The sequence below is a fragment of the Eptesicus fuscus genome, chromosome 19, assembly GCF_027574615.1.
Source record: "Eptesicus fuscus isolate TK198812 chromosome 19, DD_ASM_mEF_20220401, whole genome shotgun sequence".
Classification (NCBI taxonomy): Eukaryota; Metazoa; Chordata; class Mammalia; order Chiroptera; family Vespertilionidae; genus Eptesicus; species Eptesicus fuscus.
In genome coordinates, this window is record NC_072491.1 from 15371097 (window position 1) to 15396329 (window position 25233).

The 25233-nt window shown below is 42.6% G+C and overlaps 1 protein-coding gene across 2 annotated transcripts in view; it reads right to left on the bottom strand.

The window, feature by feature from the left end:
• Positions 1-7608, bottom strand: part of LRP12 (LDL receptor related protein 12) — a 51823-nt gene extending 44215 nt beyond the window's left edge. For both annotated transcript variants that reach the window (XM_008148467.3, XM_054708413.1), the window contains exon 1: positions 7355-7608. In XM_008148467.3, coding sequence (XP_008146689.2) covers positions 7355-7433 — 79 coding nt within the window. In that variant the 5' untranslated portion in view covers positions 7434-7608. The remainder of the gene's footprint in view (positions 1-7354) is intronic.
• Positions 7609-25233: the final 17625 nt, after the last annotated feature.

Here is a 25233-nt window from a genome sequence, read left to right on the forward strand (position 1 = left end):
GTGCAGTTCCAACTGGATGGGGAAAGCCTCAGTGCTCTTGGCTGAAACAGGATTCCAGGAACTCCTCTGGAAGGAATGGCTCCGATGGCAGAACCACACTGCACGTGGTGCAGGCTTCTCCCTGAAGGCAGTTAGCAGGAGAGGCCCCTGTGTAGAAGGGCCGCTAGGCTCTGGTTTGTTGCTGTTTTAACTTGAGCCCAGTCAGCCACCAGGAACCCTTTTTAGTAGGTATATTCTTTCTCAGAACCGCAGTTATTTTGAGGATTTAAGTCAGGCATTTCTGTTTGTTTGTTTTGTTAATCCTCACCTGAGGATTCCACCCCCCCGCCCCCCCACCAATTATTTTAGAGAGTGGAAGGTGGGGGGAGAGAAACATCGATGTGAGAGAGACACATCGATTGGTTGCCTCCCACACAGTGTGGGGCTGGGGATTGAACCTGTAACCCAGGTAAGTGCCCTTGACCTGGAATTGAACCCCTGACCCTTCGGTGCTCAGAGCCGACGCTCCAACCACTGAGACACACCAGCCAGGGTAGCCAGGCATTTTTGGTAAAGGAGTTCTGTCTTCTAACTCTTGGTAAAGGTTTTAGTGTTACTAGAACAAGCAATTATAATTTCAAGAAATTGAATTCTATTTCATAATATACCAGATACAAAGATACCAGATACAAAGATTCATCTTTTCTCCAATTCACTAATTTAAACCCTAAATGATGCTTTAACAATCAATGAAATTAAGTCAAATAAGAACTTACCTTTTATTTGAAAGGTAAATTCCAACTACTGAATATATTACTATGCTACATTTAACTTCAATATTGAAAGATTAGCACCACTTTCCCTTTTTCTAAAAACTGAAATGTAAGTGAATTAAAGGTAGGTATCAAGTTACTCTCATTCAATGGTCAGAAACTGAGTGTAAAACAATTTCATTTCTTCACCAAACGAATAGGGCAGTGAATCATCAAATACTTTAGAAAACTGTTCTGTCAACTTCATTTATTTTAAAGTTCCAGGACTTTCTAAAGTTATATATTCTATAAATAAACTATACAATTCAAGAGGAAAAGGGAAAAGGTCACTTTTATTTTTCCAAAATTTCTGAAACTCTCCAATCTACCAATGCATTCTTGACTCTTCTAAGACATAAAGCAATCTTTAATTGATCACTTAGAACCAGGCATTTAACTTGGACAAAACGTCCTTACAATCTCTTTTGTCCCACCCTTTATTCCCTGCCTGAAGCACTCTTGAAATACAGTAGAAGTTATGTTCTGTACTTATTTCACTGACAAAAATGACAGTCCTTAGAACTGAGTTCTCCATGGAAAACTTAAGTCTCTCCCTTTGTAACGTAATCCTCACCCTTCTTGTCACATGCTGTACAACTACGCATCACAGTGCCCTTCTCGCACTGAGTGTTCTTATGCTTCTCCTTGTTAGATTAAACAGAAGCTTAACTCCCGAAGGGTCTGAGCTGTTCTCCCGAAATGTGGCAACAGAAATCACCCTCGATCTCTCATGCCTCCTCTTCACTCTTTCCTGATGATCTCATGTCATGTTACTCAGATCTCATGTCATGCCATCTTCCCACTCCAAAATCTACAGACCTAAATTCACCAATATGAACTCTTTCCCTTTTGTGACAAGAAAGTATCCCTTTCTTCCCTACCAAAGGGGCATTCCATACTCTTCTATCTCTGCTATTACTACCTTGGTCCAAGCTCCTGTGTCTCTCACCTGGATTACAGCCAAAACCGAATCATCCTCTCTCTACTCTTGCCTACTTCAGAATAACCCCCCACACACTGGTGAAAGGGACTGTTTTCAAAACATAAGTCACATTGTGTCACTTAAACGTCTTTAATAATTAATTGCACTTAAACCCAAACTCTTTACCATGGTTTTTCAAGACCCTACTTCCTGCCTAGGACCCCAACGTTACATGTCCCTCTCCCTATGACCACTGTGCCCCCGCTACAATGACTTTATTCATTTACCTGCAACGCGCCAGCTGTTACACATCAACTCTTTCGTGATTCTGGGTCTTTCCCGTGTGCAAAGCTCTCTTATTCCAATCCTAACAGGGTTAGCTATCCTTTAGGTCGTATGTCTCCTTGGCAAATAAGCCTTCCTCTAATTATCCTGTGTCTGTTATTCACTATTGCTGCCCCTTGTTTCTGTTACAGAGCTTATTACAACTTACTCACCAGACTGTGAGTGTATAAGGGCAGAAACCATGCCAATTAGATTGTGCCTTATGCAGTGCCAGACGTAATATGTGCTCAACGAGTATTTGCTAAATGAATGAAGTGAGGGAAGAGACAGACAGGATTAGGTTGCAATTTTGGCTCCACTACTTCCTAGTGATTTGATCTTAGTTAAGTCACAACTTCTCTGAGCCTCAATTTTCTCTTCTATTGAAAAAAAAAAAAATACAACCCCTCCCCCCAAATATCTTATATAGGATTGCTAAGTGAGACCTAATGAAGAATAACTGACAGTGAATGAAGACAAAGCACCGTATCTGAACTTAATGTTATAAACTTAACACACACACACATCTATTTTTGGCATCCACATAAAAAGACTGATGACATGCATCTGAACAGTTTGTATTTGTAACTTGTATTTGCAGGATCTAATCCTATACCTTAGAAAACAGGAATAAGTAGTGTACATCTTATTACTCACCCCTCCCAAAAAGAGGCATGGGGCAGGTGGTAAGGAGAAAGAGGAGGTACAGGAGGAAAAGGTGACCTTAGAAACTGGAGATGATTAACTCAACTTCAATTCGTAAGTTTCGAACAACCTTCATTTACCTATAAAGATCTGCAGCAAGAACAGAATTAATACTCATTCTAAAATTCTGAAATAAAACATTTTCTAATTGTTTAAATTTATATAAATCTCATCTATATTAAATGTTTACCTCCTTTTTTATCTTTTATTCTTTAAACTGTAATAGCATTGATAAAATGTAAGAAAAAACAAAAAAACCCCAACCACAAAAACACCTCAGATCAAAAACACACAGAGGTCTCAGTGTTCCCTTATTTTCTTGATAAGTTTTAAATATTCTAACCACAAAAGTCAATCTTTTCTTTCCAAACATTTTTTTTTAACTGATGTTCACTTTTCAGCCTGACATCACTTTTATGGTTTCTTCTGAGATTTTACTTTCTAGGTACCTTCTAAATCATTTACCATACATCACTCAAATCTCCTCTATACTCTTCCTGGAACATAGTTATCTCTCTGAAAGTGGCCATTTAATAGTTTCTGCCCCTTAACCACCTAGAATTTTGTGGAATGTGCTGCATACTTTCATATTCTCCCTAGGCCATGGATATAACTTAGATTATAAACCCAAGGCAGAATTTATGCTGAGCAATTCAGTTTTATTCAACATATTTTATATAATCAAGCTTGACTTTTTTAGAAGTAATTGGAATCTGGTTTAGGTTTTTCTTTCTCATGTTCCAGTTATTTCTACAATCTTTCTAACTTTGGAACTTTTAGTCTATCCTTAAACTGAAAAATTATAAAATGCTACAGAATGGTCCATAAAATTCACGGGAAAAGATTTACCCATTAGATATAAAACGCAAGAGTAAAAAAAATATTTTATGGTACACGACATCTAGAATAGTACTGTGTACAGCAAAGACTTTTGACGATAATAAGCTGAAATCCAGCTTGAAGACTTGATCACAGGTCAGTCAGTACATGCCAGGAAGCGTTCTTACTGCCACCAAATACTCTGGCAGCAAGTAACCAACACTAACCATCTCCAAGGCTATTGTAAAGGATACACAAGTACAACAAACATTTTAAATTACATTTTAAGGCTTCATCTAGGGCAGTGTTTTTCAAATTGCAATTATGTATTGTCATCTATTAGTGGGCCCCAAATCATTTAGTCAGCCCACACCAGGAAAGGAAGAGTGAGAGAAGGAACAGTAAATAGAATATGAAGTGTCAGGGTGCATCACAACTAGTAAAGGTAAGTGTTACTTCATGAACTTTGTTCCATATCCTGGGGGTAATAGAATAGGTACTTTGGGAAAAAAAAGTGAGAATACACTGATGTGGGAGACCAAAGTGGAAAAGGATAAAGCAATGAAACTGTTAACAATTACCAAATGATTTCTCTACTAAAGAAAAGCTTCTATTGACTACGACAGTGGTCAGCAAACTCATTAGTCAACAGAGCCAAATATCAACAGGACAACGACTGAAATTGCTTTTGAGAGCCCAACTTTTTAAACTTAAACTTCTTCTAACGCCACTTCTTCAAAACAGACTCGCCCAGGCCGTGGTATTTTGTGGAAGAGCCACACTCCAGGGGCCAAAGAGCCGCAGGTGGCTCGCGAGCCGCAGTTTGCCGACCACGGGACTAGGAGACCGTTCTGAAAACCTCCATACATGTATAAAAGCCAGACTTCCCTCTGTGAATTAGGAAGGAGCACATTCTTCTTTTACAGCAGGCCTACGGCGGGCCTAAAACAATGCCCAGCAAAGCTCACGGTTGCCCCCACTGATCTTTCAGCCCTTCAAACTTCCAAATCAACCTTCACTTTCTACTAACTCTCAGGAGCATTCAAAGCAGCAGCTCCTGAGAGATAATTACTGGTCCTTGAACAACTACTTCTAGAGAACATACCACAACTTAGAGTTTCAAACAGACTTTGGTATTCAGAAAAGTAAATTGGAGTATAATGGTCACATTATTCCACTAAAATGGTCACATTTAATAGTCACCTAGTCCATTAAAATGGCCATGGGAAGAGACTAAACACCGAAATAAACAAAGATTAAACACACACGCACACATACAAACTGTTTCAAAGACTCAAGGTGCGATTTGTAGCCATTTAATATTGTAGTTAACAGATAATCACTCTGAAGAGTTAGTATTGAAATTGCCTAACTACTGACCAGTCAACCTGCTTTTCTTTACTGGGTCTATGTTAAGAGTTACTCTGAACACTTGGTTGTTTTAACAGATCTTTCTAACTATTTTTGAAGCCACTTAAAACACACACACAACACTCTTTGATGTATAAGGGACCGTTTTATAAATTACAGCTAATATTTATTTTAAGAGGCTCAAGGTGATGGGTATTTCTCAGGGTGAATCCACTACTCATTACAGCTAGTGCATATTCAAGTTCAACACACCCCACCATTGGTATGCAAGCACCCCCAATACTACGTATAAACTCACATCTGGTGGAAGAGACAGAAGAGGACAAACGCTGCAGTTATAAAGAGGATGTCCCCAGTTGCAGGGTAAAAGGTTCCTTTAATCTCTGCTCACACAGTTTTAATATTCTGCCTGGCTCACGACCTCCTTTTTTTCATTTACTTTGAAACTTGCGGTGTGGCTTGAGACATCAACCCTTGGCATGATCCCTTGCTAGTTTTATAAAAAAAAAAAGGAAGTTTCAATCTTTGCCTCCTAACACTTCCTCACTAAACTCAAATTCCAAAAACATTAAATCTTTGATCAGCACCTAACCAGAAAGCTGTGTTGTGCACAAAAGAATGCACCAAGGCAAATTATGGGTTTCACAGCCTCTTATGCCTAGAGGCATAAAGACTTTTAGTTCAAACACTAACGACATAGGTTTTAATGAGAGGAGAGCAAAAGAGCCTGCTTGTTTATCCATTCGAATCAGACATCACTAAATTTCAAGTCTGATTACAGCAGAGGATAAAGCTGGACACGGCTAATCACCGCAGATTAAAGATCCCTCTCACTTTCTTCTCTCTCCTGGGCCACTACGCCAAACCTAGGGCAGAACTAGACACAACCTTCAGGCCAGAAGAAACAACATAATAGCTTATTGATCTCTGGTGTAGACCCACACCCACAAGTCACCGCGCAAGGAGAGCTCAGAGCCGCTAGTTGCAACTCACAACCAAAAGGCACGCCCTGGGGTTTTTCTGGTCACCCACAGGCATATCATTGGCAACGAACACATCAACTGGGGTCCAAACCTCTCCCCTCCCCAAACAAAAACAAACAACATGTGAATCAAGCCAGGCAGCAATGCCTTCCGCATCACACCGGGGAAACGATTTCTTGGCTGTCAATTTCCATTTAAGTGCATTCAATTCCTCCTGTGCAAGTCCCCGGGTTTTCAAAGTGACCATCCCACAGACCAGCGCTTTCAAAGGAGTTCATTCTTGCTCAGGAATGACATGCTGATGGAACTCCATCCCCACCACCACTGGTGTGACTAGTGTGCGTGTGTGTGTGTGTGTGTGTGTGTGTGTGTGTGGCCAATGGCTTAGACTTGTTACGGTAACATGTAACCGTGGGATGGTAACTTCTAATCATTTCCTTCTGAAGAAATCATGCCCCGCTCCCCCAAAAAAGTCAAGGTTAATGACCTGTGGTCTCTGAAAACACCCCGTGACCAAAACGCTTAACGGAGACACTCCACACGGTGAAGCCAAGTCGTGGAACCCAAGAGTCTCAAAACAATGCAATGTTCTCTCCAATGAATTTTCCTGCGCCCTGGTCCGGACCCCAACGCCATCCACAGCTCAGTTCTCACCCCACGTGGCCTCCAGCCTTCTCTTCTCCTCCAGGGAATACAAACCCCCGCAGCCCATAGATTGGAAAAAAAAAAAAAGCAACAGTGACCACAGGAGCGGACCACGATGCGTAAAAGGGCAGATGCGCCCGGAGTCCGCGCAGACACGCGTTCCCGAGGAGGGGGAAACTGAGGCGGCGCAGGAAACTCTTTTCCTGGCCTTCTCCCCCGCGTGGCTCCCGGGGCAGGGGCAGGACCCCGCGCGCCCGGGGTGGCGGAGGCGCGGCCCCGGTGCAGCGCAGGGAAGAAAGCAAGCGGAGGGCTGCGGGTCCACGGAGGGGGCGGTGGGGGGCCGATGCCGTGGGCACTTCCCGGGGAAGAGAACTTCCTAACCCCGGGGAAGGGTCTGGGGGTGGCAGGAGCGTCCCGGCAGCGGCGGGGCGACTTCCCCTGCCGTCTCACAGTCAGACATCGTGTGTGTGTGTGTGTGTGTGTGTGTGTGTGAGTGATTGTGCAAGGGGCCCTCCAGCCCAGGTCGGGAAGTCCGCCCGCCACCTCCCCCGGCTCCATCGGGACCCCCAAGCCCCTCTCCAACACCCCGAGGGTCTGGGGGGCGAGGGGACGAAAGGCGTCTCCGTGCGGGGCCACCCCCTCCAATGCCTCTGCCCCTCGCCGGGTCTTTGTCCCGCCGGCACCCAGAGACTCTCCCCGGTTCTCCCGGAGAACCCCCTGTCCTGGAGGCCTCGGGGCCCGGGGTCGCCCCCAGCTTTGTTCGGCCAGCGGGGCGCGGGGACGCGGACACTCACCGTACACCCCGGCGAGGAAGAGCAAGACCCACGCAGACCTCCCCCGCGGAGACTCTTTTGTGCTCCAGCGACGGGCCATAACCACGGCAGATGGAGGGAGCGAGGAGATGGAGGAGGAGGAAAAGCAGGAGGAGGAGCTGGGGCCAGACGCCGCCGCCGCCGAGCCCCCGGCTGCTCCCTGCGCTCCCCGCGGCGGCGGGAGGAGGAGGGGAGGGGCCGCCGCCGCCGCGCTCCCTCCCTCCGCCGCGTTCGCTCGCTCCCTCCCTCCCGCCCTCCCTCCGCCGCTTCCCCGCTCCCACCCCGGGCGGCGTGAGAACCCTACGCCGGGCGGCCCTCCCCGGGGCAGAGACGGGCAGCGCGCGCGGGCGCGAGGCGAGGGGGCGGCGGGCGCGCGGCTCCGGCCTCGCGCCTCCCAGGCTGGCACCGCCCCCCGCCAGACGGAACGCGAGCCGCAGCCGCGCTCATCCGTGCGATCGGCAATCCCCTGGCCCGCCTGTCTGGGCGCCCGCCCCGCGCGCCGCCCGACCTCCCCCCCCCCCCCCCCACCGTTCCGGGCGGGTTTCCCCGCGACTGCAGCCGGGAGCCAGGCATTGCCAATCGATGATCGAGCGCGCGAACGCCGGCCGCGGTTCCCCCGGGATCCCGCGTGGGGCCCGCGGCGGAGCGGCGCGGCGCGGCAGTCCCGCCCCCGTGCTGCCCGCGCGGGTGGCAGGAAAGCGAGTTGGGAGGCTGAGGCGGACAGCGTACACGGGGAGAGTTGGGGGGTGGGGATGGGGGGTCGGAGGCTGGGAACTTGGGAGTTCCTCTTTCCTCCCCCTGCGCTGCCTCGCTCGGGGTCGCGCCTCGCTCGGGATGGGGGGCGCGGGGCTCGGGTTGGGGGCGCGGGTGAGTGGGCCGTCCGGCCGCGGGTCGGCGTGGAAGCCCGCGGGGAGCTGGGGCTGCACCCCCCGCTCGCGGTGCCGGGGACGGTCGGGCGAGGGCTGGAGTGCGGAGCCTTTCGGTCTGGCGTGGACCCCCGCGCGGGACGAGGCGGGCGGCGGGTCCGAGCTGGGCGGTGGTGCTCGGCTGGAGGTGAAGCCGTAAGCGTGCGGGGTTCATCGAACATCTCCTAATTTCCCTAAGCAAATGCCCGGGATCCCAACAAGTGTGACCCCTCCTTCCCTGGGACCTCCTGTGCACTTCCTATTTGCATCTGTAGTGGTGACCCTGGCACGTCAGACCTCCCGCCAGGTGTTTTTTTTAAGAGTTTGTCTCCGCTTCTCCTCTCCCTTCCTGGGTTTATCCCGGGCTCTGACACCTCCTCTCCCATCGATGCACCGAAGACCTACAATGCACCATGCTGTCCTAATGACATGCGGTATCTCTTTAATCCCTAACAACTTTTTGAGATAAATACTATTATCCACATCTCTTTAATCCCTAACAACTTTTTGAGATAAATGCTATTATCCACATTTTATAGAGAAAAGAAAATGAGGCTCAGAGAGATTACCCCAAATGATGGGAGCAGCTAAATTATTTGAAACAGTTTTTCTCATTCTAAATTCCAGACTGTTTTCCCGATACACGGCTTGCTTTGTTAGTGCAATGTTTAGTGAATCACAGGTAAATGTTAAATGAAGACACTTTTTGAAGGTACGTTTAGGCCTTCTCTCTGTCCCCTACCCCAGCGATTTTAAACCTTTTCCATCTCGTGGCACACAAACTAATTACTGAAATTCTGCAGCATACCAAGAAATATATTTTTTGCTGAACTGACAAAAAAATGGTATAATTTGATCCATTTGCATCGGATGGCTATTGTTGTGTTGGCTGTTGTCATTTTTTAATTTGACAGTCTAAGGCAGTGGTCAGCAAACTCATTAGTCAACAGAGCCAAATATCAACAGTACAACAATTGAAATTTCTTTTGAGAGCCAAATTTTTTAAAGTTAAACTTCTTCTAACGCCACTTCTTCAAAATAGACTCGCCCAGGCCGTGGTATTTTGTGGAAGAGCCACACTCAAGGGGCCAAAGAGCCGCATGTTGCTCGCGAGCCGCAGTTTGCCGACCACGGGTCTAAGGGAAGAGAGGTCAGTGTCTCTGACTGAATAGATACTGCATGTTTTAAAAATTCTTGTAGCACACCAATATCTTCCTTGCGTGTGCCAGGGCACACTGGTTGAAAATTGCTTCCCTACCAACTTGTCCCAGGAAGTGGTATTCCAAAAGGTTAAAGAGTGTGTTAACAAACAGTACAAAATCCAGTAATCAACAAATCTTGTATCATCTGGGAAAGAACCACCCCCCCCCCACCCCCCAAAACAACAACAAAAACTCAGAACTCCCAAAATATTTCCCACTCTCAGGAGCAATTTCTGTGTTCTTCATTGAACAACCTGCGGCCGTCTTTCTCTAGTTTTAGGATTCTAAAATGCACCTGCTTCTTTCTTGAGATTGTTTCTAGACGCGTGGCTGGCCTAAGGGTTGTTTTTAGGACATGCCACACACAAAATGAGGGGAGACTGTGGACTGCATCTCCTCTCCACTGTGTACGGTTCCGGGACCCCTATCCCCAAGACGAGACACCCAGGGTCCTTATCAGTCCCTTGGCTGATGCATTCATGCCCCTCCCACCCCTACACTTGCTGTCTTCTGGGGCTTACCAAGTTCTCAAGCTTTTTGGTCTCTTGGCCCCTTTAAAAACACAATCTGGGAGGACTCTAAAGAGCCTTTGTTTATGTGGGTCATATCTATTGATATTTGATATTTAGAAATTAAAACAGAATCTTAATACATTTGTAAATTTATTTGAAACAAAAAATGCATTACAAGTTAACTCTGCTTTCCAGAATAAAACAGAAAAAATTAGAAGTGTGGCATTGTTTTCCATCTTTGTAAGTCTCCTGGTGTCTGGCTTAATAGAAGGCAACTGGATTCTCATATGTGTCCTGCATCCAATCTGTTGCAATATGTTGTTTTGGTTGAAGTATGTGGAGAAAGTCCAGGCTTAGACAGATATGTAATTGGCAAAGGGAAGGGGAAGATCTGTACCTCAGCAGGGTCCTCAGACAAAACTTTGAGAACTGTTGATCAAGGTGTCTATCTTTTTTTAAAAAATTTATTGAATTTATGGGGGTGACATTAGTTAGTAAAGTTATATTTGTGTTAAGTGTACAATTCTATAATACATCATCCATATATTGTAGTGTATGCTTACCACCCAAAGTCAAGTCTCCTTCCATCACCATTTATCCCCACTTTACCCTCTTCTAACTCCCCCAACTCCACTTTCCCTCTGGTAATCACCAGACTGTATTTATGAATTTTTTTTCAAGGTGTTTATCTTAATGCCTTCAAAACCTAAGTTTTTTTTTTTTTTCTCGTTGGAAAGAAGCTAATAAATAGCCATTCGAATGTATTAACAGCTGAGCAATTCAGTGTTCACCAGCCAAGGATATTTATGTTTCATGAGGGAACGTTTTTATTTATACAAAATCTGATTCTAATGGAATATCAGACATTGGTAAGCAGCACGGTACAGATTAGGTATTCATTATTGTCCTTTTTCTTACCTCATGTGTCTAGCTGAGTACCTAAATGTCTACTTCTGGGCTGATGTATCATAAAATAACTCATATGAGAAAGCACTTAGAAATCTATAAAAACTATATAAAGTGGTTAGTATTGGTAACAGTGCTATTGCAGTTGGACTGCTGATTTAACGTGACCAGCCCTCTGATCGGCACCCTGTAAAGCATAAAGAATGCTCCTGACCCCGCTGGGCGGGGCTCAGTGGTTGAGCGTCCACCTACGAACCAGGAGGTCACTGTTCTGATTCCCGGTCAGGGCACATGCCTGGGTTGTGGGCTTGATCCCTGATGTGGGATGTACAGGTGGCAGCCGATCAATGATTCTCTGTCGCCATTGATGTTTCTCTCCCTCTCTGAAATCAATAAAAATATATTTTTAAAAAATGCTCTTGAGACTCATGTGGTTCTCAATCTGGGTTCCTGGGTCCATAGATGGTCTTCAAGGGGTCTCTTCAGCCTCCTGAAATTATGTGAAAAATTTGTGCTCATGTATTTTTATAAGCAGAAGGTTCATATTTTCAGCAAATTCCTGAAGGGATGTGTCAACCATTAAAAAAAAAAGTTTATGAAGTCCTAGCCAGTTTGGCTCAGTGTATAGAGCATTGGCCTGCAGACTCAAGGGTCCCGGGTTCGATTCTGGTCAAGGGCACATGCCCGGGTTGCGGGCTTGGTCCCCAGTAGGGGGTGTGCAGGAGGCAGCCAATCAATGATTCCCTCCCATCATTGATGTTTCTATCTCTTCCTCTCCCTTCCTCTCTGAAATCAATAAAAATATATATATTTTTAAAAGTTGATGAAAAATGAGGCAACTATTTGAGTTGTTTCTTAATCTTTTCCCCAAATAGTTCTCAAACTCCTCAAATACATGCATTTGGGAGTGGGAGAACGACAGGGACCATTCCTTTTTTCCTTGACACATTGTGCAAGGGGCCCCAATCCTCCACTCTATGGAGCCATGCCCTTAAATAATCCTTTTGTTTTGGTTTTAAACTTATTTTTTCTCCTTCTTTGGTTATCACCACATATAATGGTTTAATTTTTACCCTTGTCACCAATAAAAAAAATCCCTTCCTGGTGTTGACCCTGCTCCATATGGCATCATGTGAGAATCTCATTAAAACTGAGGTCAGACTGGGAATTTAAGTCGACCAGTCTGAGCATCATTTTTTTCTTGAAGAGAAAATTGATGATAGTGGTTTTACTACTTGGCAAGCTGCCAGGCAAAGCTAAATCTTTTAACTTCCCCTCAAAGGAATACCATGTTTAAACAAGAAAAACAAACTTGAGAAAGACATAGAAATAATTAAGAGATTTTTTTTAAAAGATTGAAGTTAAAAATATCTTTGTAAGCAAATTGTAATTTCCATTGGAATGGAATAATATAGTGTAGCATATGATATTCATCAGTCCAGGGAATTTCTATATCAGTTCCCTAGCACAGTTATTGTGGTTATTATTTATTATGTTCTGTGCTCTGTCAGCGTACCCAGCATTGTACCCAGTAGTCAAAGACATGGTCTTGGCCTACATTAAATGGCCCCAATTCACATAGATTTAGTTTTGACCTCATAAACTCAACTTCTCATTGCAAAACCCAACTGTAGAGCATGTATGAATTTACAGCACTAAAAACATCTCTTGGGGACATGAATTATGTGCACCTACCAAGAAAGAAGGAGAGAGATACTCTCAGTGTCTTTGCTGTTTAATTTCTAGGTTTCAAAATGCACATAACTTTTTTTTTTTATTTCTTCCTATGATTGATTGAGGCTATGAACTGGTAACGCTCACATGGAATCTCAAAAGAGCCCATTAGAAGTGAATTTGGCAACTGTGATGGCAACACAATGGCTCTTTATAGGAAAATATTGCTAATTTCAGGCATATGTGACTTATTTGTTTGTAGTCTGCCCAAGTCCAAAACGGATTTGAGGTTCTCTGGTATATTTGGCAATATAGTAGACAGTAGTTGTTAACAGTATAGGTCTTAAGGTTTTAACAGGGCTGAGTTTGACCTAGGTCATTAACCTTGGTCAAATAACCTAACCTTGGTCATATTCCCACTTACAAAATGGGGGGGAAAAATGCACTCGTTAAATTATTTATGTGCCTTAAAAGAGATAATAATTGCTAATATAGCGTGCTTATAGTATGCTACCCATTTAATCCTCAAACAATCCTATAAAGTCAATACTATTATTACCCCATTTTTCAAATGAACAAACAGGCACAGAGAGGTTTAGTAATTTTTTCACAATCATTTAAACTCAGTCAGTCTGACACCCAATCATGTACTCATAATCATTCTACCATGTTGTATATAACACTTAATACAATGCCAGGCACTTAGTAGGCACACAGTAAATGGAAGCTGCTATTATTAAATCACATAAATGACACAGGTGAAACTGTGCTTATTCTCTAATATACAAAATAAAAAAAATGTATGATTATCTTCTGTCTTCCATTTTCTGGAAGTAACTGATACTACCTTGAGTTTGGTTTAAGTAAGACATAAGCTCCTTTAAATTTCTTCTTAAAAATAAAAGCCGTTTTTTAAGGTTTTATTTTCCTGAATTTTGGAAAACATCAAGTGAGGTTCATTTAGCTGAAGCATGCCACGTCTGGCTTTCTGCTGCTTGTACTGGTTACCTTGCAGTCATTATTTATAGTTTCCTTTGAAGATCAGAGAGCCGTAGGTTTCTGATTGCCCTAATCTTCAGCAAAGATCTATGACAAATTTTTCTGATCCCAAAGAATACATCAAATCATACGACACTGCTCCGTTATCAGCCCATGAACACAGAGGTCATTTCTACTAAAGAATAGATTACTCCAGGTTCATCATGAAAAGAATCTTCTCCTTGGAAATACCCAGGCGGGTTTGCATTTCGAATATATACCGGCTGTGGTGGGAAAGAAGCAGTCTAATCCTTTTGCTTCCTGGAGTCCACTGCTTCACTTGCACAGCAGGGGACGGGAAAGAAACGGTGTCAATATTCTCATATTAAAAAAAAAAAAAGTAATGAAGTAGAACTGTTGGACATTGAAATTGGGTCTCAAAAGAACTGTTGGCCCAGAAAGAAACTCACTACAGACCGATTCATTTGCCTGTCACCATAACCATTATTGCTTGTCTCATTTTCGGTTCTTATAAGTGTATTTCTAATAGCACATGATCTCACTCATCTAGGGGAAATAATGAACAACATAGACTGATGAACAAGAACAGACCCAGAAACAAGGAGGCATGGATCAGACTGTCGGGCCTTGTGGGTGGGGGTAAAGGGGGAGATCAACCAAAGGACTTGTGTGCAAGCATATGAGCCTAACCGGCAGTTAAGGACAACAGGGGGGTGGGGGCATGTGTGGGGAGGGGTGTGGGATGGGAATGGGGGGATGAGGACAAATATGTGATACCTTAATCAATAAAGAAATTTTAAAAAAAAAAGTAATGAAGTAACTGAAAAAAAAAAAAAGGTAAGCACTTCCAAGCACTACGTCAGTTGGTTCTAGTTACCAGGGCACTTAACACTCGTCGCCACTATTTTTTTCACGTTATTACCACCTTTGCTTAAGTAGAGGCTCTCCTGAGATGGAAACCCCAATTTATAAATACTCAAGTATACAAAATGTCATTCAATACTTTTAGCCCTTTCAGTGCATGATGTGAAGACATTGAATGGCAAGTCGCAGGCCGAGACCTAGCCACACGGAGGCTGCCTCAGCGGGCCCGCGGATGAGAAAAAGGGCACAGCTCCTGCATCTGTGCTGACGATGCTCTTTTTGGATTTGATTCCCAACAGCGCTAACCTTCAGGACTGCAGGGACCAGGATAGGTGGGAATGAGGTTCCTCAGGTTTCCATTTCCTCACACAGGCAGAGCAGAGGGTCACGGTGCCTGCCACTCACATTTAATTTTCCCACTTCCTCTTTCCCTGTCCAGGGGATGTTGTCATCCAAGAAGTCTGTTTTCAGTGTTGTCCACCCTTGTCAGGACAGTTGGCCCATTTCCCCAGGTTTCAGATCTCTTCTGGAAATCCACTTCCTGGGCACCCTCCCGTTAACAAAGAAAAAGTAGTTAAGAATTAGACATGCACCCTCCCTTTCTTTATCCATTCCCAGTGAAGATGGGGGAACTCTGAATCCACTAATCGCGTCTGTGGCCTATGGACTGCATTTGCTAGTCTTATGAGTAGAAGAAATGTATTCATATTCTCCCATCTTCGCTGGGAATGGATAAAGAAAGGGAGGAGAGAAATCTCCAGTGAGACAGGGACTTTTGTCTGTTATATTTACTACTAGAGGCCTGGTGCATGAATTCGTGCACCAGTGGGGTCCCTCAGCCTCGCCTGCCAGATTGAGCCAAAACCGGCTCTCCAACATCCCCCAAGGGGTCCCGGATTGCGAGAGGGTGCAGGCCAGGCTGAGGGACCCCACTGGTGCATGATTGGGGCTGGGGAGGGACTCAGGAGGTTGGCCAACCGGGGAAGGACCGTGGGAGGGCTCCAGGGCATGTTCGGCCCTTCTGGCTCAGTCTCGATCGGCCGGACCCCAGCAGCAATCTAACCTCTGGTTGAAGCATCTGCCCCCTAGTGGTCAGTGCACGTCATAGCGACTGGTCGACCAGTCTACTGTCTGCCTCCTGGTGGTCAGTGCACATCATAGCGAGCAGTTGAGCGGCCTTAGCATATCATTAGCATATTACACTTTGATTGGTTGAACCGACGACTGGACAACCAGACACTTAGCATATTAGGCTTTTATTATATAGGATTGTATTCATTAGCCTATCGCCTATTAAATTATCAGTAAAGCCCTGGCCAGTGTTGCTCAGTTGTTGGAGCATCATCTAGTGCACCAAAAATTTGTGGGTTGATTCCCAGTCAGGGCACATACCTAGGTTGTTGGTTTGATCCCTGTCAGGGTGCATGCGGGAGGCAACTGATCCATGTTTCTCTCACATCAATGTTTATCTCTCTGTGTGTCTCTCCCTTCCCCTCTCACTCTGAAAATCAAAGGACATGTCCTCAGGTGAGGATAAAAAGGAAATTCTCAGTAAACATCCATGGAGCGAATAAGGGAGTTCAGGAATAAAACAGGCCCCCGGAGGGAGAGAAGAAGCAAAGCTCTTTGCCAGGGTGACACAGGGAACAGAGGGCCCATGCCTGTCCTGACGTTAGTGCCCAGGTCGCCTGCAGATAAGGCTGCTCGCTTTGGAGTCCAGGCACAAATGGACTTTTTTAGGAAGAGCCCGTGAAACTTCCTACAGGATAAAGCCCATGCAACCTTATGTGCTGATACGCAAGATATTGCTTAATGAGGTTTAACAGAAAAAACTTCTGGTGTTGAAGCTATAGCTTTCTACAACTTTATTGCTAATGTTTAATATTTCTAGTGTAGTATAGATTAGATGGGCTTTTTATGGTCTCAGTTGGCCTTAAATGATCTAAAAGTTGGGCACTACTTGTTTTATTGACTGTTAACATAAACAGGTCCTTTGTTCTCTAACCCAGCAGAAACCCTTAGAAAAGAAAGCTTTCAAAGTGTTCCTCAGAAAGCCGTGAACCAACACCTAGCTTCAGGTGTGCAGAGAGATTTTACCTCTAATTCTGTTGTCTACAAAGTGAAGTTGTTCCTTAACATCAACCTAAGAGGTAATGAAATCAGTGCCCAGTGGGAAAAAAGGAGTGGAGGGCAGAAAGGGTAACCAGGTGGCCAGACCTTTGCAGTCTGAATTCAAGGCTTGTTCAACGTGTTATGACTTTCTGGGTCATCAGTTACTTACACATTAAAAGGTAAATACAAAGAGCACCTTCCTACTTTCAAATTCCAAAGTAAATTATCCTTATTATTTATCATTTGTTATTATCAACACTGTCCTCTCTCCATTAATATGTATTTGCTAACGTTGATTGTTCAGCAAAGTCAAGTCAAATTTCTAAAAAATTATCCATTATATTGTTGAGATTTTAATAGTAATTCACTTCATATTTTTGAATATTTGAAATATGTTGAAGATTTTAAAGTGTAGAAGTTCACATTACCTGGCTCAATCACTTAAAGGTGGAGCTTCCATACTGCCAGGCTAGTCATTGCTGATACAAAGGAGCTGATAATCTAGTGGAGAAACAGATATACCAATAAATATAAGCAATTCTCATCATTCAACAAATATTTATTGAGCATTTACTATGCACCAGTCATTTTTACAGAAGCTGGGATTGCTCAGTGAATGAATGTGGTAATTCCATGGTAGAGGCATATGCACATAAGATACACTTCAGGAGAGAACTGGATATTTTGAGATAGAATGAGAGACCATATTCACACAGCTTTTATTATACTATATTATTATAATTGTTCTATTTTATAATTAATTATTGTTGTTAATCTCTTACTGTGCCTAATTTGTAAATCAAGCTTTATTATATGTATGTATGTATAGAAAAAACATAAAATATGTATGGTTTGGTACCACCCAGATTCCAGGCATCCACTGTGGGTCTTGGCAAGAATCCCCTGGAGCAAATAAGGTGGGACTACTGTAGACAGAGAAAATGATGAGCTTAACTTTGAGCAACACATATAGGCAGTTGAATATACTATATATTCAGAGGAGAAAAATGCTTTCAAGATAGAAAACTACTGGCATTAATAGGATTATCTTTGGAGAGGGTGAATTTTCCCTTAGAGAGTAAGAAAAGCATTGGTATTTCAGGGAGTGAGGTGTTAGAGGGAGAGGAACCAACAATAAGAGTAAAAAGGAATGGCCAGTGGGTAGGAGGAGATGCAGAAAAGCCTGGTATCACAGCAACCAGGCGAAGAGAATTTTAAGAAGGAAGGGCGAGGTAAAGAGTGCCAGAGCCGAAGAGAGCTCAAGTAATTCAAGGTCAGGATGTGAAGAGGAAATAATACAATTGGCTACAAGAAAGTCGAATGTGCTTATCTGAAGGCTTCTGCAGATATCTGTTTGGCCTTTCATTTAGTTCAAAGCTGAATTCTAGCACTCTGTATAGTGTCTCATTTCATCAAGCATTTTACCTTTTTCTTTCTCGACCTATGAGGTCCCAACATTAGCCATTCTGAATGTAAACTTAAGGATTTCTAAATTCAGCATGGCCCCTGGCCATGACATTGGAGTACATAAAGTTTGTCTTCACCCTCCGATATTTCCTTCTCCTCTCCCCAGCCTTGTTCACATTCTCTTCCTTCGACTTCAGACTCTTGACATGGTCCTGCTTTGTCACCCCACCTTCCCGCCGTAGAAATGCTTCTCAGGAAAGAACTTTATAAGTGAATTTATCTTGAAGCCGAATATGGTTTCTCTCCCAGTACAGGGGAGAAAATGTTAAGCATCTTTAGTGGGTTGGATATTTGGGTGTGGAATGTCAGTGGATGCAGAAGCGATTTGGGGCCAGGAAGGTTTTACCAATGCCGATCGATGGTGACCTCTTACCACAAGGCAATCCTTGCCTTAGGGAGGAGGTAAGGCAGTGCAAGAATGCCCATTTTCCCCTCCTAAACCCCACTAAACCTTTGGAAGGCTTAAAGGTCATAAACATTTATTACAGCCGTAATGTTCTTTTTGAAAATTATATTTTTGGCTTATAGTATTTCAATGTACTTAGTTGCTAACATAATAGCCAAGGAACACATATCTTTTGTCTTGTTTAATGCCAGTTACTCTGTCACTGTTTTGCTCGGAGCTATTGGAATAACTTCAAATGTGGTTTGGGACAGACAAGTTCAACTCTACAGAGGCCATATATCCATGTCCATTGAAGCAGCTGTTTCCTATTGAATTTTTTTAAAGCAATATTAATGACTGACTTCTGTACAGCCAAGTAGCTTGATGGTGCCTCTAATTTAATTCAGTTGTTTAGGAAAGGGAAACAATTTCATTAATCATTTTTTAAGAGCCAGTTTATGCATGCAGTATAGACACTGTATTTGCTGAAATAGTCTTTGCTGAAGTTCTTTGGGAAAAAAAAGAGTATCTCCATAAGTGAAAAATTTTATTGTTATGAACTTTGTTTCTAAAAGTAAAGGTAAATGACAAGAGTATTTGCCTATTCTCACATGCAATGAAAAATGATATTAACTTTTACTCAGTATATTATTTCAAGTGTGTTATACTTTCATGCATAGGTTTGTATCTTTTGTAAATTAGTTTTGCTTTTTTTTAAAAAATATATATATATTTATTGATTTCAGAGAGGAAGGGAAAGGGAGAGAGGGATAGGCACATCCATGATGAGAGAGACTCATTGATTGGCTTCCTCCTGCATGCCCCACAGTGGGGATCCATCCCGCAACGTGGGAATCAAACTGTGACCTCCTGGTCATAGGTCGACGCTCAACCCCTGAGCCATGCTGGCTGAGCAATTAGTTTTGCTCTTAATCTTCTATTTTCAAGCCTCATGGAATAAGTGTATTGTGTAAAAATATTCTTCTACCAAAAGAGAGGAGGAAGGGGAGAGACCCTAATATCTCACCAGCAAAAGGCCCCCCAGTATCGAAGGCATGGATGGGTCCTGGCCAGAAAGCTCAGCAACAAGCTTCGGAGGGGCAGGAAGTAGTAGATCACCAATGCCTGCTGTTCATGTTCGATTCGTGTTGTGTAAGAAATGCAGAGGGGAAATCTTTAGCACATCCCTTAACGGCCTGGTTAGAATAGAATCATTGGGTGAACTGATAATAACTATAGTATTTAGAAAAAAGTACTCTCAAAGAAATGGAAGCATTATTCCAAAAGAACGGTGAGAAATAAATCATCAGAAAAGAGAGATAGGCATAGAAATGTAGGTACAGAAATAATCTACTCAGGACCTGGTGCGATTTTATTTCCCCTGAGGTGCTGTCAAGGACCATTAAATAGAAGAGGCATTTGCTAGGATAGAATCATAAGACTGTCAGAGCCGAAAGGGTCATCTCTAGTCCAATCTCCTAATTTTACGGTGAGAAAACCCAGGCCCATTTATACAGGGGCAATAATGCTCTCTGTGAATTCTGCTACAGGACAGGCATTCTGGGAGAAATGGGGACCTTGAACTAGACCTCATGCCCTTGGATGGACATGGGGGAGTTAAGAGGGACTGGTTTGCAGGACGGAAGCCGGATCTCATGGAAAGAGCGTGGTCTATGAAGGGTACAGCAACAGAGGAGAGGTCATATCCTGGAAGAAAAAAAGTAGCCTCGGCTGGAAGGGCTGAGGCAGCAGGAGTATCCTGATAGACAGATGGCACACGGCTATTTTGGGGAGGCCAGCCGTTGGGACTGGGAAATTCAAGGAGGTAGTGGACCCTGAGCAGGTGACTTTCACCTTCATTATTCATCGTCAATCTAGAACATAGGTGAGAACTGATAGATGCAAAGGAGACAAATGGTGTGTTCCAAGAGGCGAGGCTATAACTTCCTAAATTCCTCTTAAAGGAAAGGGCTTTTCTAAGAAACTGTAGGATGTGGAAATCCAGCTGTGAGGAGAAGAGGTTTTTATGTCCCATGAAAATGCATTTATTCTCTTCTAATATTGCAGACCCAGCTCCATTTAGAAGACTTTTGTGCATTATCAGGCTACTTTTCAATTTAATAGATGAACCTAATCTAGGGATTTTGCCCTAGCAATTTTCAAATATGACTTATATTAGCATCACAGGGATAGAGAAATAGAAGAAAATTTGCCCTTTCCTTCCTCATTAATAATACGGATTGTTCTCATGCCTGGATTTAATAATAGAACTTTGAATTGTGGGTCTTGCTTTTGTTTCCAGAAAAAAAAAACCGAAAGTGGAGAATAATGTAATTGGAATATCATGCAAAATTTCAGATGAGTGGGATAATCTTGCTGGTTGAGAATTAATATTATTCAGGTCAGCATTTACTGAGACTTTACCATGTGAAGGAGCTTTGAATTGAAGAATACTATGGTACGACGATTACTGTTGTATGTCAAGTTGGCTAGGTTATGGTGTCAAAATGTTTGGTCAGATACCAGCTTAGCTATTGCTGTGAGGGTATTTTTGTATGTAATTAACACTTAAATCAGTAGACTTTGAGTAAAGCAGATTACCCTTCATATGTGGATGGGTCTTGTTCAATCAGTCGAAGGCCTTAACAGCAAAGATTGAAATTTCCCGAAGAAGGAATTCTCCTCAAAACCGCAACATAGAAACCCTGCCTGAGTTTAATGCAACATCAACCTTTGCATGAATTTTCAGCCTGCAGGCCTGCTCTACAAATTTTATACTTGACAACCCCCACAATCACTCAGACATTTCCTTAAAACATCTATCTATCTATCTATCTATCTATCTATCTATCTATCTATCTATCTTACTGGTTCTGTTTCTCTGGAGAATGCTGACTAAAACATGGTCTCTTTTCACACTGAGAATAAATCAAACAGAAAAATCTTCAATATCTGAGGTAGGTTGGTCTGGTTAGGCCAGCAGCATTTGCATTTTTTAAAAAGTGTTATCAGGAAAACAACACTTCTCAATACATTGTACTTCAGTTTCTCCTTCCAAGACTTAATTAGTTTTGTCTAAATTTGAATCACAATAAATTTTGCATCTGCTGAACGTCTGCCATTTTTCCTATCAGGAGCTCTTCAAGCCAAGTTTTAGCAGGGACACGTGAAAGTCCCTTTGAGGCCATAGCAAATAGGAGAATTTGAGAATTTGAAGGGCACTTTGATGAGCAGTCCAATTCATCATGTGTTGCCAAGCATTTATTTAAAATAGTGTCATGTTAAGCAATTGATTTATTGCTTGTTGTCAATCACAAGACACTGAACTAAACCAGGAATAAAAAAAAAGCCTTTTCTACTCATATTTTTATGATTTCTTAAAAGTTGATTCAACCTAAAAGGATCTCTAATCGAGTGTACTGATTTTGCAAATGAAGGGCAGAAAAATGAAGTGATTTTGAATAGTGATCTATTTTCAACTAGCAGGCAGAGTGAATTTGTAAAACCATATCAGATCATGTTATACCTACTCAAATATGTTCAAGGATGTCCCAACTTACTTTGAGAAAAAGCTAAAGTCCTTTCAAGTTTACAAGCTGCTACTTTATCTGCATCTTCTTTCTATGCCCCTTGCTTACCATTCTGACCTCATCTCCTACCATCATCTTCCTGGCTCGATCTGCACCAGCCAGCCACCCTGGCCACCTTGATGTTCTCTGAGCAGACGGGGAGTTCTCTCACTTCAGGACATGGGTAGGTACTGTTAATAAAATGTTCAGAAGAATCCACTTATGCACCGAAGGGGTACGCAATGGAGTGCTCCAAGAGGCAGGCAATTAAGTAGTTGAAGTGGCAGGAGCATGCTCAGAATTAGGGAAGTCTATCAGCAGATTCTGAAGACCCCAACTTGTAGGAAAACTGAGGAAGGAATCTTCGTTTCCGCATCACAGGGAAACAAAGCTACACACGACCTTTAATTCAGCAAGCATACTGAGCATCTACAATGTGCCAAATGCTTTAGGCTCTGGGCATAAAGCTGGAGACAAAGAGAGCCCCAATCCCTGTTCTAATGGAATGTAGCTTTCAATGGAAGAGGACACACACAGCAAAACAAATAAGTAAGTGTGAGAGCATGCTCAATGTTATAAAGAATACTAATGTAGGAGAGAAGGGAGAGATAAGAATTGTCAGAGCTGGGCAGAGGGGCAGTGGGGAGGGGAAGGTTCAATTTTATATAGTGAAAGCCCTACTGAGAGAAGGAGATATTTAAACCGAGACTGAGAAGAGGTGAGAGAGTTGAGCCATGTGGGTATCTTGGAGAAGCGTGGAGAGGGCTGGAGTTATCAATCTGTGGCTGAATGAAATTGCCAAGAAAGTGAAGATCAACGAGGAAGAGAGGGAGCCTTACCCTCAGGGCCCATCTCATTTTGGAGAAGAGGAGGAACCAGCAAAAGAAAACTGAGAAGGAGCAGCCAATGGAAGTAGACTAAGAGGATGCTGGTGTCCTGAAAACCAAGAGAACGTGTTTCAAGTTGGAGAGAACAATGAACTGTGACATAGGCTTCTAGTAAGTCAGGTTACACGAAGACTGAGTATTAGATCTACAACATGGAGATCTTCGGTAACCTGGACAAAATTAGATTCAATGCAGCAGAGAGAGTAAGAAACAGAAGTGAGCGGATCAAAAAAGGAGAGAAGGAAAGGAATTGGAAATAACAAGTTCAGACAATTCTTTTTTTTTTTTAAAAAGGCACTTTGTTTTATTCATTTGGCATATATTTATCTCATTTACTCCTGAAACAACTTTATAATGTGGGTAGTCTTATACTCTTATTTTGAAATGGAGGCATAGAGAAGTTAAGTCATATGCCCAAATCAAACAACTAGTTACTGGTAGAGGTTGGGTAAGTAAGGGAGATGTCATTTTATGAGTCCCATTTTACAGATGAAGAAACTGAGATTCAGAGAGATTAATGATTCATTCATATTGGCAAAGCTGGTAAGTGGCAAGATTGGGTCTAACAGGTCCAAATTTCATGGCTTTAACAAGACTCGTATAAAAGTTATCTTTAAAAACGTAGAGTTCTTAATGGCCCTTGAAAGCTATGAGAGCTGTGTAATGTGAACGCTAAGCATTTACTGTATATAAAAATTAAATGAAGGGAATGCAAATAAGGGATGCAGAGGACACACATTAAAAACACCGAAGTACCATTTAACACCATGAAGGATAACCGTGGACCACTGAGAAACAGTCATAAAAGACAATCCACCCAAGCATGCAGAAATCAGAAATTGGATTGCTCTTTGGAAGCAAATGTCACTAGCAATTGCAAAGATATTTTTTAATCTATGAAATAGATATAAACTTTTGAGTCTACATCCTTTTTGTTCTCTTTTCTCCATGTTTAATAGCTAATTCACTTTGGTCAGTTTTTTTTCAACATTTTTAAAATATATATTTCATTGATTTTTTTTTTACAGAGAGGAAGGGAGAGGGATAGAGAGTTAGAAACATCAATCAACTGCCTCCTGCACACTCCCCACGGGGGATGTGCCCACAACCAAGGTACATGCCCTTGGCCGGAATCAAACCCGGGACCCTTCAGTCCACAGGCTGACGCTTTATCCACTGAGCCAAACCCGTTAGGGCTTTTTTCAACATTTGAATTACAAGCAATTACAACTTCATCCACATGATGCTGTGAAGTTTGTAACCCCAAATTTAAGAACCTAAAAGAGTCCATTTTTGAACTCCTAATTCTTCCTAGTTCTTTCCTTTTAAGGAATGAGTGTAACTATTTACTACTAAGAATAAGTTTTAGCAATAAAAGAATTATTGTTTAGGCAGGACTTAGATCTTAGTTCTGATAATCCGGGTACTATGCTACTATTTCCAGTAGCCGTGGTTAGTCCAGGCTAGTAGAAGCTCTGTACTCATTCAGGCACATGTCATGTGGAGCAATAACAACAAAATTTGGGACGCATCAAGGAAAAATAATAAAGTTATACTCTAATGGGAATTCAGATTTCAATTTTAAAACTCTCCAAATTGTATAGCTATTTTTTTTTAAAAAAAGGGAATATCAGTCTGGTAAAATATTAATGCAGTTACCCATCTGAAGGATTCTGCGTTGCTAAATTTATGCCGAATATTATTGAGTGACAACATATGTGACATGGAGTATATTTTAAAATCGCTGATCCTTCATTTTCTATGTGGAACCAATTATTTGAAATTCAAAATACAAGAATGACAAAAATGAACAAAGTTCCTCTTGCGGATCTCTTCCAAGCTTCTTCGCACTGTACGTATGTATCTTTTGCGTATGACAACATTTTAAAGGCTGTTTGGTTCCTTTATGCGGTCCTTATGACAGGACATTTATTTTTAGTAAGATTATTTATGCTATAAATATATCTTTTCATTTTATTGGATATTCTAATAAAATATATTTTACGTGAGATTTTGGGGTGTATGTTTGGAGGAAACAAAGCATAGCTACTACTGCATCAGCATGTTCATACAAAAAGTGTTGGGACTGATCCATTCTGAAGCCTCCGACAAGATATCATATTCCAACTCTGTTCAGAGTGTGAGGAGTATCAAGGTTGGGATTCTAAGAGCTAAAGTTAAGTGGAGGAAGATAGGCCCACTGAGGACACTGAGGTGTGTCCAGAGAGAGTACAGTAATTTATCATCAAAACAAAGCAAATAGAGTCACCGTATAATATATTTAAATATATTGGAGAAAGGCCGAGTATACCAGAAAATTTTCTGCACAGAGGAAGATTCACAATGGAATTCTCTAGGAAAAGAGTGACGGCAATCCAT